Source organism: Hylobates moloch, unplaced genomic scaffold (assembly GCF_009828535.3).
Source record: "Hylobates moloch isolate HMO894 unplaced genomic scaffold, HMol_V3 SCAFFOLD_22, whole genome shotgun sequence".
Classification (NCBI taxonomy): domain Eukaryota; kingdom Metazoa; phylum Chordata; class Mammalia; order Primates; family Hylobatidae; genus Hylobates; species Hylobates moloch.
Window position 1 is genome coordinate 20,953,449 of NW_026652297.1, and position 17,567 is coordinate 20,971,015.

The window sequence follows — 17,567 nt, forward strand, 5'->3', positions numbered from 1 at the left end:
CAGGAGAATCGCTTGAACCTGGGAGGTGGAGGCTGTAATGAGCGGAGATCACACCACTGCACTCCAGCCTGGCGACAGAGCGAGACTCCATCTAAAAAAAAAAAAAAAGAAATATATTTTAGAAATAGGATTTATAGGACATGCTAATAGACTGGATATAAGAGTGATGGAGAAGATGATAATCACAAACCTCCCAGGTTTTTGACTTAAGCAACCAGTGCTTATTGGAGTTTAAGAAATTTGGGACTTTTTTAGTTTCAAAATTTATACAGTGAAGAATGTTACTTGTTACATCAATATCTAAGGTGCATTTCATGTTCTCAAACTCTGTTTTACACTTAATACAGAGCCCATTATCTTAGCATCCACCCTCATGACTTCTAAATGAAATGTTAACTATCCCAAAGTTGCCTACATCTAGGTGAATATAAAAAAATTCATAAAGAATGGTGAGATCTGGCTCAATTCTACTCAATCCAGTACACTGAAATTATCTAAAAATCTTTGGCAAGAATACCTTACTTTTTAAAACACTCACCAAAAATACCACAGCACTGATTAAACAAATATTAGACATTCATATCTCTACTATACATACCACGCCAAGGAATTATAAGGTATCATATATCACCTTCAAACTCCTTATGCAACTTAAATATGGTATTATGTCATACATGTAAAAACCTAACCAGTACAAGATAAAGACACAAAAGATAGTAAAAGACAATATATACTGAAAGCTGAGATATAGACTATACCTGCTACCAAGTCCATCATAGGAAAGAGTGTAGCATATGAAGTTATTAATTGTAACTGACATATACAGATACCTTCTAACTGTCCATTCTCTAAAAAAAAAATGGATATTTTAATAAAACTCTCCCTAAACCTCATTATTTTGCTCCTCCTTTAATTTATAGGAAGGGTGCTTTCTCACATTCCATGTGAAAACTCTATCACATTTTTCAGAAAATGGTTGAAGATTTAAAACTATCATTTATAATATACAATTGTTAAAAATGAGTATGAGTGAGTGTTGAGTAGTTAAAAGCAATGGCTCATGGTGTCTAGGATAGGTAAGAACAAACATACAGAAGCAAAGGTAATTACAGCAAACGAGACAAGTTGTAGGATGTGGTCATTGCAGTGGTTAGAGCCAAGTGGAGGTGATTACAGCCAAGTACAGATGACTGCTGGTGTAGAGGTTGTTAAATAGTTAAGTATGTTCAAAATGTCATCTACAAAGAAATGAAATCACCTAGATGACAGACAAACACGATCCAGATGTAGAACTGGGGAACGAGATTTGACAGATGATAGCAACAACAAATAGAAAGATCACCTAGCCAAATGGTATGTGCCTCAAAGGAAGGAAGGTTTTTATAGACAGGCAGACTAGTAACATTTTAACACTATAATGGGGGACTAGAAGAATGCTGACTTTGCTCTCTTTCCTCCTCCCAACACACATGTACTTACGTAGCACGTACTTACGAAAACAGAGTTTCACTGACTTTTCCAAGTGAGTGTAGATGCAAGAGTTACACATACAAACGTAAGGTTTAAATCAATATTTAGATGACTATTTTTAGATTTCAGCCTTAAGATAATTACTTCCTTCCAAAAGAATGTAAGTAAAAAATTCAACAGGCCAAACTAACACAGGTTAGTTTTCTAGAATACACCTAATATGCCAAAAGTAAGGAAGAAAGGGAGAAAAACTACTCTGTTAGCAAGTATGTAGTACTGCATTTAAGTAATGTCTTTAAAAGTTAGGTTATTTTCTTCATAATTTTGATTACCTTGAGAAGCAGTTTGAAATTAAGGAAAAGGACTCATCATTTTAGAGGTCTTTTTTTAAAGTTGTGATACTTTTTAAAATATCCTAGTCAATCTGATTAGTAAAATTTTTAGCTAAGATATGTGATGAGTAGTATCTCTGACATACAACTTATGTTCCATCAGGCCAAGGATAAGCACATTCTCTGAAATCTACATTATTATTTGCAAAGTTAATTATTGTTCAGCAACTGTATCAAAGACAATTTAGCCCTCATATTAAAATCAGTTGAGTGTAAAATTTTTATTTTAAACAGGCTGAAAAAAAAAGATTGAGGAAAGATTATGTGCAATTCATTCTGGTTTATACAATGTGGTGACACCAGAGTAAATGTAGTATGAAGTTACTGCACTTTAAAAGCTGAAGGGAGAAAATTTTCAGTTTTAAAATAAGTTGCTATGGTTACAATGTTTACCTTTATAAGCAATAATTATGTGAGATGTCCAAGGAATTCCCAAAAGTACAGTAAGATCAGTATCTGAAGTGTACATTCGTTATTTCACAAACAAACTGAACCCAACTGCATACATCACTTCCGTTTCAAAGTGGCTATCGTTTGGGAAATACTAAAAAAAAATGATTCATGTCTTTCTGAACCATATTGGAGTGGAGACAAAAATACTGACCATAGCTATTTTTAAATTCAAGTAATGACTCAGATAGTTTTAGTTCCTTTTATCAAAGAGTGCTGTAATCTTACATAGCAACTTCTATTGTTGAAAGAAGGAAGGTATGTTTGTAATGTGTCTCAGGTGTGGAGTTTCTTTTATACATAAATTTTCACACCTTTGATAAACTTTTAAAAAGCCATGCTTGTAACAATATTAATTCAGAGTAAAACAATGTCAACTCCTTTAGCTGTAGACAGTTTTGAACTTCTTAAATGGGAAGAAGAGGCCCCTGTAAGAATTGATAATTAATTAGCCCATTCCTAACGAGGTTGTTAATCTGCTATCAGTTACTGTATTGTAGAAATTTTTTGTGTGTCTGTGTTTTATATCTAGAACATTCAGTTTTGTAAGACTACTTATAAAACTTTCAACCCAATATAGCTGATCTTAAAATTAGACGCTCATCATTACCTCTTAGAAGGCAGCTATGCTCACCACTATACCAACACTGCTGCCATCATCACATCTTTTTTTTTTTTGAGACAGAGTCTCACTCTGTCGCCCAGGCTGGAGTGTAGTGGCATGATCTCGGCTCACTGCAACCTCCACCTCCTGGGTTCAAGTGATTCTCCTGCCTCAGCCTCCCAAGTAGCTGGGATTACAGGTGCAGACCACCACGCCCAGCTAATTTTTGTATTTTTAGTAAAGACAGCATTTCACCATTTTGGCCAGGCTGCTCTTGAACTCCTGACCTCAAGTGATCCGCCCACCTTGGACTCCCAAAGTGTTAGGATTACAGGCATGAGCCACCACATCCGGACCATCATGACATCTTAATGGGCCTTCCACCAGTGTCTACTTTCTATGTAATAGAATATTAAACACATTTGTTAATATTAGGGCTATCCTAAACCAAAAATAATTTATAAAATAACGTATTACTCTCAACTGGCTTAAACAAAGGGATTATCATCACAAACATCAAGAATTAAAATAAGGTGGCTTTAGGGTGATTGATTCAGTTATCCAATGCCATCATATATGACCTAGGCTCCTTTCAGCTTTTCCCTCTGTCAGACTCAGCAAGAACCTTAGGACAACTCCCTTCATAGCCACATGTTAATTGTTATACTTCATGGGATCCTATTAAACACATATTATCATGCAGTAGAAGTGGGAATATCCTTCCATGTCTCCCTTTTCAGGTATGAGGAAGACTCCTAGAAGCCCCACAACCTGACTTTCCCTGAAATGCAAAGGGCCAGGCTTTGATCACATGTCCCTTCCCAAACGAATCACTATCAGGCAGAATAGGATTACCCTGGTTAGCTTATAATATTCGGGATTTCCCGAAGTGATGTGGGATAGACGTGGACATACAAACAAAACTGGGGGTAAGCATGCAAGAAGGAAGAGGGTAATTGCCAGTCAGCAGACAACCAACAGTATGCTATGTATTACATAGAAAAATTCAACCTTGACATTTTCTTACAGTAGTTTAGTTTTCCCACCATCATGAATTAATCACAACACACTTGTACTAGAAGACACTTTGCAGGCTCTAAAGATTTTTTTAAATGGAAAAAAATCAATCAGTAATTCATCTTAAAAACACTGAAGGAAATCATTTTATAAATGCCATGGACATAAAAGAAAAATGTCAAACATAAGAAAACAGAATACTTCAGGATGAAATAGTAAAATACACCTTCATTTTGACCTGTTAAAATGATAGTTTTATCTCCAAAATGTTTCCTATTAATCTCATCTTCCTTCTCTATGAAATGCAAGGCTAATTACTAGACACTGGGCAGACTACCACTAGAGTAATGAAACTAGAATACCTTCAAGAAGGGCAGCCAGTATAATGCATAATCTAGAAACCATGTCATAAAGGGTTGATAAAGCTGAAGATATTGTTTGAAAAGGAATCAGGGAGAACATGACAACTTTAAAATATCTGAAGTACTGTCACTGTGAAGACAATTACACAGTTTTAAAGATAAAAAGCTAAATCGATGAATAATAAACAGGAAGATGAAATGTTTCAATATAAGATAATACATTCATCTGGCATTTTTCAGTCTGAAGGCATAACAAGGCCGGCTACTCATATGGGGCAGGGATGAACATCCCAGGTAACTTGAATAGCTACTATGGTTGTAGGCACTTTATGTACCTTCATTTAATTCTAACAACACGCCTGCAAACTAGTTTTTAATCCCAATTTCACAGACAAAAAATCTGAGTTGGACAAATTAAATACTGGAAATCACAAGGCTAAGCAGTAGGGAAAACTGGATTCTAACCCAGACCCATCTGTCTCCAAAGCTTAGCTCTTCCCACACACCAGACACCTAAGATAAGTTAAATTAGCAGTTGTTAAGGAAGCAAATGGGGTTTTTGAGCTGGTGAGAACCAAATATCAACTGATTTGAAGTCCTATTCAAAATTAAGATGCCAGAAATGAAGTATTACTTCCTTCCATTTGACCAATACCTTCTAGTTTAAGAATGTTTCACATCGATCTTCCCATCGGTTCCTCACAGCAATGCTTTAAGGTAAGCTGGAGAGAGGCCTTATCCCCTGGCTTTCTGCCTCAGAGAGGAAAAAAAGAAAACAAAGATGAATCCTATCAACTTCCCTCTGCTTTGTCTCCAAACATATTTGTATTTTCAACTTTTTCTCTATGATCTTTCATTTATTCAATAGTCATCTTTCATTTATTAAGTACTTACATCGCAGCCATCAAATCTTCAAGACTTTGCAGTCTAATGGGACGACCTTGTAGTTGCAGAGGAAAACGTTCATTCAAGACTGTATCTCTCTTCTAATAGACCTTACTTTTTCAATTCTGATTCCTTTCTTATATAGCTTTGGTTTAACCTTCTGTTCCTTTATTTTGGCCTATAGAAAGCTTTCCTGCCTCCTCACCAAGCTACCACTCCTTTTTTTTGTTTGTTTGTTTTTAATTGTTTCCACCCACTGCAATCTAGCTTTCCACCAATCAAATGAAATTGCTCCAAGGTCACCAATGATAATTTATTACAAAATCATCATTATTCTCAACTACTCTACAATATTGGGCAGCAATGACCTTTAATAACCTCTCCTCTTGTGGTGTCCATTCACCTATTTTTCTGGTCCCTTTTCTGGTCCTTTTCACTTGGTTTTTCTTCTAGCCCCCCCCCCCCCCCCCACCCGCCTTTTCTTCTAGCTCCTTTTAATCTCTTTTTGGACAATCTCATGTCAAAATTCTACTTATCATCTGTAGTCCACTTCCCCAAAGTGTTCTTTTTCTGAATTCCCATGTTGGTTAATAGTAATGGCATCACCATGTACAAAGTAGCCCAACACACAGTAGCCTTCCCTTACTACATCTCCCATTTTTAGTCAGTCACCAAGTTCTATGCATTTTACATAAAGTTTTCCTAAACTCTTTTCTTCACAGTGACCTAATTCAAACCCACTTCAGTCCTCACCTAAGCTATCATAACTACCTCCTAACTAGCCTCTCAACTGTTGACTCTCCTTCTAGTTCTATACATCCTTGTAGCAGACACAGGTACTTTCACACAAATCCTTTCCTTTAAGGAGTGCCTCTGGTCCTGAGACATACAAGAAACCCAAGCCTGACCAGAGTACTACCAACCCCTAGCAACATGTCTCGTTCAGGAAAGAGCACATCACTGAAACTACACAATGTCTTCCTCAGGACTTCACTTTCCTGCCAAGGCTATCAGGGAAAAATACTCTCTTTTCTTTCGGAATTGTGAGGACACAATCCCAGTAAGCAAAAACTGCTCATAAGAGGAATGAAAGAATGGGGAAGGATGGGAAACCCACTGTCACCAAGTCCTGGATCTAGCTCTGCTTGCCTGGCCAGTAAATATACTTTTGCATTTAAGCCAATTTGAGTTGGATTTCTGTCATTTGTAACCAAAAGTCCTGATTAACAATTATCTATACCACCAGTTACTTTTCTAAATCATAGATAAAATGTTGTCTACTTTTATTTAGTCAATTAAATTTTGTTTGAGTATGCTATACTAAAGACTTCCAGCAGCCTGCCTTTAAGTTTCACATATATCAATGTGCTTGTTGCAATTCAAATATACCACGCCACTTCATGCAGCTATGCCCTTGCAGATGCTGTTTCCTCTGCCTAGCATATCCCCCTCCCACCTCCTCATCCACAAAATGTATAGGTTTGCATAAAATAAGGTGGAAAATTACACAGCAGCGAGATCATGAAGGGTGTTGAATGACACAGAGTAAATACATTTTAACCTATAGAATTTTAAGGCAAAAAGTTATAAAATAAGACTTGTATCTTAAAGAACTCACTATGCATACAGTGTCAGGATGACCTAAAAATAAGATGATACTAAAGGCAGAGAAAACAGTTAGTAGGCTATCACAATTAGTTTAAACCAGAGGCCATGTAGGATGGTGAAACAGTAAACTGGGACAACTTCTCTGGGGAAAAAAAAAAAAAAACTTGCCAACAGCTATCAATACCATTGGTAAGTCTTTCAAACTTTAGCATTTCTACTTGCAGGAATTGAGACGTAAGAAAATAATGTGAGGCCTATAAAAATTTACATATCAAGATTTCAGTGAAGCATTATTTACAACAAAAGATTGAAAATTTAAATGCTGAACAATAAAATGATTTAAAATATAGTATATATCACACAGTGAAACTGTATCTAATATTTAAAAATAAAATCTTTAAAGAATTTCTAAAACATGGGATACACTAAAAAATGTTATATGGAATACAACACTGCAGTATATACAAAATAATCTTAATAATGTTAAATAGAAGACTTTTTTTCTTTTTCATTTTTAGCATCAACACTAGATGAGTTAGGTCAGTGGCAGGATTATGAGTAATTTGTTCTCTCCTTTTTTTTTTCCCTAAGTAACATTGTCCTTAGCCACGATCCTTATTTGCTAAACAAAATCACGACTTTATAGGTAAGAAAAATAAGGCCTAGAGTGGTTACATGACAAAGTTCACATTCTAAGAGTTAAGACCAAAACTTGAACACTGCCTATGTGAAGACTCACTGCCAAGAAGCAAACCTGCAAAGCCAAAGTCATTTAACCCATAACTCCTGTGAGCCTGAGACTCAAAGGCAAACGAAGCCTACTGTGACTTTAAACTTGCTGAGCTACAATCCCCTCTAAATTCATACCTCAAAAGCTATAAAACAGCAAATGAAGAGCAGACTACAGAACAGGGTAGTTTAAGATGCTTGTTTTTATGACTTTATTTTTTATATAAATAACCCTACAAAGAACAGAAAAGGAAATAACAGCACAACAGACTGGAGAAACAAGGCCTCAGAGTAAGTTGTTAAGGGACACTGTTATTCTAGAGTCTGTTTTATTTTGATCTTTAAAAGAATAAGAGAATGCTTTATTAGATGAAATTATTTCCCTGAATTAAGATCTCCATAATATGTTACAATCACAAATAGACTCTATAGACTTAAGTACTCAACTCATTTAAGTAGGGTAGCTAACAAAAAGTCATTTGGTAGCTAAAAAAGCAGAATTTGAAAATAGTATTTGTGAAATAAAAGGGCTTCAGTGAAAGGAGTTTGAACAGCTACTGGATAGGAGAAAAGACAAAATAATTACCAGGGACAATTTTTCTTTATTTTGAGATAGAGTCTTGCTCTGCTGCCCAGGCTGGAGTGCAGTGGCACAATCTCAGCTCACTGCAAACTCCGTCTCCCGGGTTCAAGCGATTCTCCTGCCTCAGCCTCCCGAGTAGCTGGGACTGCAGGTGCGCGCCACCATGCCCAGCTAATTTTTGTATTTTTGGTAGAGATGGGATTTCACCATGTTGGCCAGGATGGTCTTGATCTCTTGACCTCGTGATCCGCCCACCTCGGCCTCCCAAAGTGCTGGGATTACAGGCGTGAGCCACTGCGCCTGGCCAGGGACAATTTTTTTAAAACCTTTATTTTAACCTTATAAATTAAGAAACTGTGGTTTTCTATAAATGCCATGTAAATGATAGTACCACCTAAAAAGTTAATACATTTAAAATGTTTCTAAGCCAGGCACAGTGGCTCACGCCTGTAATCCCAGCACTTTGGGAGGTCAAGGTGGGTGGATCACTTCAGTTAGGAGTTCAAGACCAGTCTGGCCAACACAGCAATACCCCATCTTTACTAAAAACAGAAAAATTAGCCAGGCGTGGTGGTGCACACCTGTAGTCCCAGCTACTCAGGAGGCTGAGGTGGGAGAATCGCTTGAACCCAGGAGGCTGAGGTTGCAGTGAGCTGAGATTGAGGCACTGCACTCCAGCCTGGGCAACAGAGTGAGACTCTGGCAAAAAAAAAACAAAAAAACAAAAAAAAAAACCCAAAGCAACAATAAAATGTTTCTAAGGTGATAATCAAAGATGGCATCATAGAGCTGGGCACAGCGGTGTACACCTATAGTCCCAGCTACTCGGGAGGCTGAGATGGGAAACTATACCACTATCTTAATTTCATTGTTTTTTAAATGAATTTTCAAATGGTGCCCTTATGTAAATTTAGAAAGGGTTTGCAATAACCAATGGAAAAGCACCATCCAGTGGTAAAAGATGATAATTACAATTTATACAGTTATTAAAAGCAAAATTAGCTAAATGATTTGTGACTCTGCCTTTTCTCCAACACACATTCCAGGAAAGAAAAGGTAAACTGGCTATATAATATTGAGGGTATCTGCTATTTGTTACCATTTTCTTAATCAAATCTTACTATATTAAGTTGGCATTTTGTTGTTGTTTTTCTGTCTTACTTACCAATTATCCAAATGCTTGGTTGGGAACAGAATTAGGATAGGGACATTGTTAAAATTCACCCAAAGCCTTTATTAAGCCACAGGCTAGAAAATGGTTTAAAAAGTGTGTGAGGGGGTGAATTTCCAATGGAACTCTAGTTACCAACAGCCATCCCAAAGAACAAATAAGTCATTCTATGAACTTTTTCAAAAGGTGATCATGGGTAGTTAATCTAGACCCTCCTGAAAAGGCCAGGTAATTCACAATCAGAGATTTCATAAAGAATTCAGAATTTCTAAAGGGAACATGAATCCTGAATGTGACCCAATTCACTCCAATTTGAAGAAAACAATCAGGTAAATGGTGTGTTCCCAATAGTCTACTCCTCTCCTATCAGAAAACAGATGAATAAAATCTGCAGTTTCCAACACAACAGCTTTTTAATCACTTCCTTTTTTTTTTTTTTTTTTTTTAAGAAAAAATTAAAAAGTTTAATACAATGGCTCAGGCCTGTAATCCCAGCACTTTGGGAGGCTGAGGTGAGCAGTTCACTTCTGAGCCCAGGGGTTCAAGACCAGTCTGGGCAACACGGTACAACCCCATCTCTACTAAAACTACAAAAATTAACCGGGCATGGTGGCATGCACCTGTAGTCCCAGCTACTCAGGAGGCTGAGGTGGGAGGATCGCTTGAGCCTGGCAGGTTGAGGCTGCAGTCAGCTCTGATCACATGCCGCTGCACTCCAGTCTGGGCAACAGTGAGACCTTGTTGCAAAGGAAAAAACAAAAACCAAAACCCCAAAACTTTAATAAAACTAAAAACAAATTATTACAGAAACCCAGTAAGGATGATTCTTTGTTCTGAAGCAACTTTACATCAAGTCTACTTGATATCAAATGGTATTACTGTTTGGGATCATAAGATATTTAACAAAAAGTACAGCATACTGCACCTTGGTAATGGCAAAAAAATCAATTACTGGGCCATAATTTTCTCCTTTTATATTCTAAAACATATTTCAATATGTTTGAATCTGAAATAAGAAGCCTAACAAATTCTACCAATGATATCAAACAAGTTTATCCTATCTTCACTACTGCCTGCAGTCCAACCCACCTGGAGGTTATGAGATTTTTTAAAAACTACTTTCATGAAAACATAGGAGTCACTCAAATAATTGAGGTTCCCCAGTGATTACTGAATGACTGTTAACGTTTAAAGTGTGCACCACAATCATTTAACATGTAAGAGAACGAGCTATGAGCAAAAGGATGCATACATCTAAGCCAAAGTTTGAAAACCTTTAGTAATTTTAGTATTTCAGAACAAAATAAAACTAGTTGCGATACCATTATTTTCAGCTGTTTAATATTTTCTTCTCCAAGACAGAGATCTTAGATTTATAAGCCCCCTCCACTGAAAATTTATTTGAATTACAAAACTGCTAAACTAAGTCTTCCAATAACACAGGGCCAACTACTATAAATGTTTCTACAATAAAGGACTTTTTGGCTGACACTAAGTATTTACTCATATATAGTTATGTATGAAAGCTAAGTTACAAAGAGGCTTAAACAGCAACAAACTAACAAATTACAAGAGCTGCCTATATTACTGCAAGAGACTACTAGAAAATAACCTACCATAATAGGAATTCCCATACTATTTTCCTCTGGTGGAGGCAGTTGTACTGTTTCAATTCCAATCACAGGCCTGTAGCAGAAAACAGATATCAAAAGAAAGAATATGCTGATCCTAGAAATTAAGGGCTATGTTATTTATAAATAACTAGTACCTTAACAAAACATTGAATTATTGGATAATATTCAAAAACTTACTTTGGATTTTATTAATTCAGAATTTACTTTTATCCTTCTATCAAGAAAAAAATACTAATCTGGGTAACAAAACATTTTTTAAAGGCTTTCTTTATATATTAAACAGAATTGGCTTCTCAGAAGAGACTTAAAAAGTGGTGTTTGTTTCTTAGAATTGCTAGCAACAAGTCATCCTCATAAATCTTAAAACACACGCACGCACACACACACAAATACACGCACAAACTTTTCAGATGCATTCACTAATAATACACTGAGTTACTTACTAATCAGCAATTATTTACCCATGGGGATGTGTTGATTTAAGAAACTGCCTATGAAAAGTTTAAAATATTCAATCTATACACTTTTTGAATATGTAGAACATACTCATTTTAATAATACATAAATTTAAGAAATCACTGTAGTATCTCTCAAAGAAAACTCTGGTAATTTTATATATATATATAAAAAGTATATATATATATATACACTTTTTTAAAGGTTAGGATAATACATACATATTATTTAGTAACTTGCTTGTCTCCATCACTCCTCATTTAACAATGTGGACCTTAAATATTCTGCAACACCCTGAATATGACACTCCATTCAAAAATACTGTATTTAATTTCCTAAGAGTAAATATTTGGGTTGCTTCTATTTTAAAATTCATATATAATAATTTTTCTAAGAATATTACATATTCTTATATAATACTTTTCCCAAGATAAAAAATAAAATTCTCACAAGTTAATTTTAGTGAAATGGCTTGTCAACACATAAATAAAATTAGGCCTAAAAAATTATGGAGCCATAATTCCCAAGTACAATGACCTAGAAAGAACAAATGTCAGAATTACATTCCCTACATAAAAGTGTGGGGCCAACCACATTTCTTTTGTTTTTCTTTTGAGACAAAATCTTGCCCTGTCACCCAGGCTGGAGTACAGTGGCCCAAATGTAGTTTCAACCTCCTGGGTTCAAGTGAACCTCCCACCTCAGCCTCCCGAGTAGCTGGGACCACAGGCGTGCATCACCTCACCCAGTTAGTTTTTTAATTTTTTTGTAGAGATGGGGGTCTCATTATGTTGCCCAGGCTGGTCTCAAACTCCTGGGCTCAAGCGATTCTCCTGACTTGGCCTCCCAAAGTTCTGGGGTTACATGGGTGAGCCACTGCACCCACCCACACATTTCTTATTGTTCTGAAAGAATCGTCATTAATGCTATGACAAAAAATCATCTTTGTTATAGTAATTACTATTGTAGTAATTAATGCCTTCTAAAATGTTAGAAGACATAAACTATCCTTGGATAGTTGGAGGAAGGTCAGCTATAGTTCTAAACATAAAAATCTGTTATTTCTTCTCTTGTCAAAATTACTTATGAACGAATCAACCTCATCAGAAAATATTAAAGGTACATTATTTTAGGTTCTACAGCATATAACAGATATGGTAACAGAATTAGTCTGCCATATGGTGGCAGCAAATACCAAAGAAAATTAATTTCTTGAGTACGTCCATTTACAAAGTTAATGTCTTCCCTGAGTCATGTATTTTAAACAAAGGTTTCAAAAGGAAGAGGCTTTATAGGTTTTCATAATTATGTTTTAATCTTGTTATATTAATAGTCAAGCTCAAAACAATACCACGAGCATATTTCTGACTGATTGAAAACAGCCTTCTGTTACTATAGCATTTACCAAAACAAACTGCCTCAAAAACTATGTGGCTCTTATGCTTATCAGGCAACATGTAATTGCAATGATTTTCATTGTATTAACTAAAATTTACATATCTTATAAAAAAATTAAATTTTCTTACTTTAACCAAATCCACCTAGCCTAGCCTCCTACCTCCACAAATATTTACTCAATAATTGTTTGCTAACAACTATTTATATGCTAAATGCAAGGAATACAGCAGTAAACACAAGAATAGTTTCTGGTTTCATGAAACTTACACAAAATCTCTCATGTATTTCCTTTTCCCTGATTTGTAATATGGGGTTATTAAGACCAGCTTAAGTTAACAGCCTAAGGATAAAAAATACTGCAGTGTCTCTTCACCTATAATTTACAATTAAAAAAACACTACACAGAAAAATTCAAGTAAGGAAGTTTTATTTTTCCTGCTACGACTATGATTGCTTTAAAGTCTTTCTGTTCTATAAAGTTGCTTCAAAAGGAAAAGTGTTTGGTGCCTTTATTTTACTACACTATTTAACCCACTAGATGCTAAGTAACAAACATTTAAGTTACATGAAACAACTGAAAAATGTGTAAGAGCATCTTTTCATACAAAATTATCAAAGTATGTCAATCTTCTTAATTTATTTATAGAAGTTATTGCCAAAGTGCCTTATAATCCAAGACATTGAGAGATAGGAAGCTAGGATGATGAGTAAATCCAAACTGAGAGTAAATATGTGCATAGATTGTACATAGATTAATCATAGAGTTAAAACACATCTGAAAACCTGTCTCTATTAAAAAAGAGGAGGGAGGTAGGCACAGTGGCTCATGCCTGTAATCCCAGCACTTTGGGAGGCTGAGATTGAAGTGAGAGGATCACTTCAGCTCAGGAGTTCGAGACCAGCCTGGACAACACAGCAAAACCCTGTCTCTATAAGAAAACAAAACCAAAACCAAAAGAAACCCAAACAAAAGCACACATCTGAATACTGTAAAGGCCCAGTCTTCCACAGAGTGAGCATCCTTTAAGGGAGGAGCTGTGTCTCACTCATTTCATCAGTATGTCCACCTCTACGATTTTCCTTAACATATAACAGTGATGAACAATTTCTCATGCACAAACATTTCACATACTGATGATTTTATCTTGCCAGCAGAAGTACCATGTTTTTTTTTTTCCTTGTTATTTTGTTTTTGTCCCAACTAGATACAAAATCTTATAGGTTATACACTAACATCGGCAATTTCATATGGTCCAACCTAATATCAATTGCTCACCACATTAAGTTCCTAGAGCTACCGGTAGGCACCATTTCTTATTGCTCTAAGTACTCACTTTCTAATACGAGAGAAAGAGAAATAAAAAGTAAACTACAAAGCAGTGCAATAAGTGCTCTCCTAAAAGTTTGTGGTGTGTATCTGTGAGAGAGGGAGACAGGCACACATACAGTTCCTTAGGAATCACAAGATAGACCAGTTGATGAATCCTATGAGGAAAACTGGAGGGCAACCTAGAATATAAAATTAACTAAGATTCCTTTGCTAAGTGATCGCTATACTGAGATTTATATATTTAAATAAATATAAAATTACCAGGAAACCACTAATTTCTTCCCAAGATGAGATACAAGCAAGAATGTCTGCTCTTAATCACTCTTACTTAATATCATATTGAAAGAAAGAGCACTGCAATAAGGGTATAAAGAATAAGGGATACATAGTTTGGAAGGGAAGAAATAAAAGTGCTTGTATTCACAGACAACATGATTGTCTTTATAGAAAATTCCATGGAATCTATTAAAAAGTGCCTAGAATTAATAAGTTTAGCAAAGTCATAGATTACCATTGCTGTTTCTACATACTACCAATGAACAACTGGAAATCAAAACAAAAAGCAGTACCATTTATAATAATACCCCAAAACTCAAAAATACTAAGGTATAAATTCAACAAAATATGTACAGACTCTGTATGCTGAAAATCACAAAATACTGATGAAAGACATCAGAGACAATGTAAAGAAAATAGATACAGGAGCTCCCCCCCATCCACAGAGGATATATGCCAACCTTCCCTCACTCCACGGAAGCCCAAAAATCTCAGTGCTGAACCCTATATATACTAGGTTTTGTCCGACACAGGTTGAACATCCTTAATCTGGCAATTCAAAATCTGAAATGCTCTAAACTCTGAAACTTTTTGAGTGCTCATATGATGCCACAAGTGGAAAATTCCACAAATAAGTACTTAACAGAAACTTTGTTTCATGCACAAATTTAAAATATTTTACAAAATTACCTTTGGGCTACATGTATAAGATGTATATGAAACAAATGAATTTCGTGTTTAGACTTGGGTCCCATCCCCAAGACCTCTCATTACATATATGCAAATATTCCAAAATCACAAACACACCTGGTCCCAAGCATTTCAGACTAGGAATACTCAACCTGTACATACATACCCTATGATAAAGTTTAACTGATAAATTAGGCAAAGTAAGAGATTAGCAACAACTAATAATAAAATAGAACAATTTTACAACATACTGTAAAATGAAAGTGAGATGAATGTGGTCTCTCTCAAGTTACTTTAATATTTTTGGACCATAATTGACTGCAGGTGTTTCAAGCTATAGAAACCAAAACAGTGGATAATGGGAAACTACTGTACCATGCTCATGGTTGGGAAGACTCAATATTCTTATAATGTCAATTTTTCCTCATTTAATTTATAGGTGAAAAGTAATCACAGTCAAAATCTCAGTGGGCTTTTTTGTAGAAATCAATAAACTGATGTGAAATTCATATGGAAAGGAAAAGAAATTAGAAAAACCAAAGCAATTTTGAAAATGAATAAAATTGAGGGATTCATACTACTAGAGAGCTACAGTAAGGCCAGGCACATTGGCTCATGCCTATAATCCCAGTGCTTTGGGAGGACAAGGTGGGAGGACTGCTTGAGCCCAAGAGTTCAAGACCAGCCTAGGCAACATGGCAAGACCCTGTCTCTACAAAAAAATTAAAAATTAAGCAGGCATGATGGTGCCCACCTGTAGTCCCAGCTACTTGGGAGGCTGCGGTGGGAGGATTACTTGAGCCTGGGAGGTCAAAGCTGTAGTGAGCTGAGAGCATGTCACCACACTTTAGACTGGACAATAGAGCAAGACGCTGTCTCAAAAAAAAAAAAAAAAAGAAATCAAGGATAGTGATATTGGAGTAAGAATAAACATAGAGATCCAATGGAATGGGACAGAAGAGTCCATAAATAGAGCTACACATATATAGTCAACTGATATCTGACAAAGGTACAAAGGCAGTTCAAGACAGTAAAATATTATCTTTCCAACAAACCATCCTGAAACAACTGGATAATTTCATTTGGAAAATAAGGGTAACTTATACTTGCTTATATAGTCATAAAATCTCTAGGTATAAACAAAATAATATTGGTTGGCTACAGTACAGGAAACCAGATGACTTGGGATTGATGTGAATAGAGATGGAAGAGACAATTTTTACATTATACCGTTTGTATTCCTTGTAAATCATGGACTATGATTGCCCGTTACAAGTTACACAGATGAATCAGATGCATACCAATGTACTAAGAATTACAAAAAATGCTTTCCTCAATAAATTACTAAAATGTATGAAACAGATACATTTTACTCTGCCAGTCTGTTTTCTTCCAGCACAAAGGCTGTTAAACCAATCAGAAATCATTAGGGGTGGAGCCTGGGAATTTATAATTTCAAACAAGTGATTCTAATTCAGAGCTAAGGTTTAGAACCAATCACAGGGCATGGTTATCATATGCAATGCACTATACTGGCCAAGCTGAGTTAATAAAATATTCCCTTCCCTCAAAGGCAAAAGCAGATGACTAAGATATAATGAATGCACATAGAATATTAATTTGGTCACATGGTACTACAGAGGAAATAATTTAAGAAAAATAATTTTTGCTAAACCCCAATGAAAACATTAGGCAAAGGGTTGGTAGGAAACATGATGAATCAAGTTGACAACATTTGTACAGACTGGTATTATCACTAGGAATAGAGCAACTTGTTATGTGCCCACTTGTGCAGTAATATACGTATGTTTATCTACATGTCTGTATGTGTGTATATATATATGCATATATATCAACCTATAATACACATGACATACAGGATAAAGTGATAGGTGGCTACATGCATATTGACAATTGCTTTATTATACCTGGCAGTCTTTCTTAAAAACAAACAACAGTGGAATCTAATAAAATCTTTAAAGCTACTGATTCACCAAGAAAAAGAGGAATATGTTAAACAACACTGTGAAGATACGATCAGCTAAACTAGAATGTGGGAAATCCTACAGAACAAATGACACAGGTTCTTCAATAAATGCATTCATTTTTTAAAAGGGAAACCTAGTAGAGAAAGAGACTTGGGAAACTAATCATATGCAATGTTCAAATCCTGTTTAGATCTATTCTAACAAACTAACCTTCAAGACATCTGACACACACACAAAATGAAATGCAAATTAATTTTGCTTCAAAATACTCCAAAGACATTGAGGAACGGTAAAATTGGTAATTGGTCTTAATTCACAGGGGTTCATTAATGTCTTTTCCGCATGACAAAGTTTAATAATTAAATTATTAACATTAAAGAAATTCAATTATATGATGGTAGCACAAAAAAAGAAAATAATGCAATTTTAGATTGACATCTCTCTATTATTCTATTCACAGATAATACTGTTTTCCTTTTTTGACACTTCATTCTGAAAAAGTTAAAGTGGTTAGGTCCAAATTT

The 17,567-nt window shown here is 35.5% G+C and overlaps 1 protein-coding gene across 2 annotated transcripts in view; it reads right to left on the reverse strand.

The window, feature by feature from the left end:
• ANKRD28 (ankyrin repeat domain 28) overlaps positions 1-17,567 on the reverse strand; it is a 197,664-nt gene that overhangs the window by 137,248 nt on the left and 42,849 nt on the right. The window contains exon 2 of one of the 2 annotated variants that reach the window (XM_032144285.2): positions 10,888-10,957. The exons of the other annotated variant lie outside the window; for it this stretch is intronic. Coding sequence (XP_032000176.1) covers positions 10,888-10,905 — 18 coding nt within the window. The 5' untranslated portion in view covers positions 10,906-10,957. The remainder of the gene's footprint in view (positions 1-10,887; positions 10,958-17,567) is intronic. 2 annotated transcript variants of the gene reach the window in all.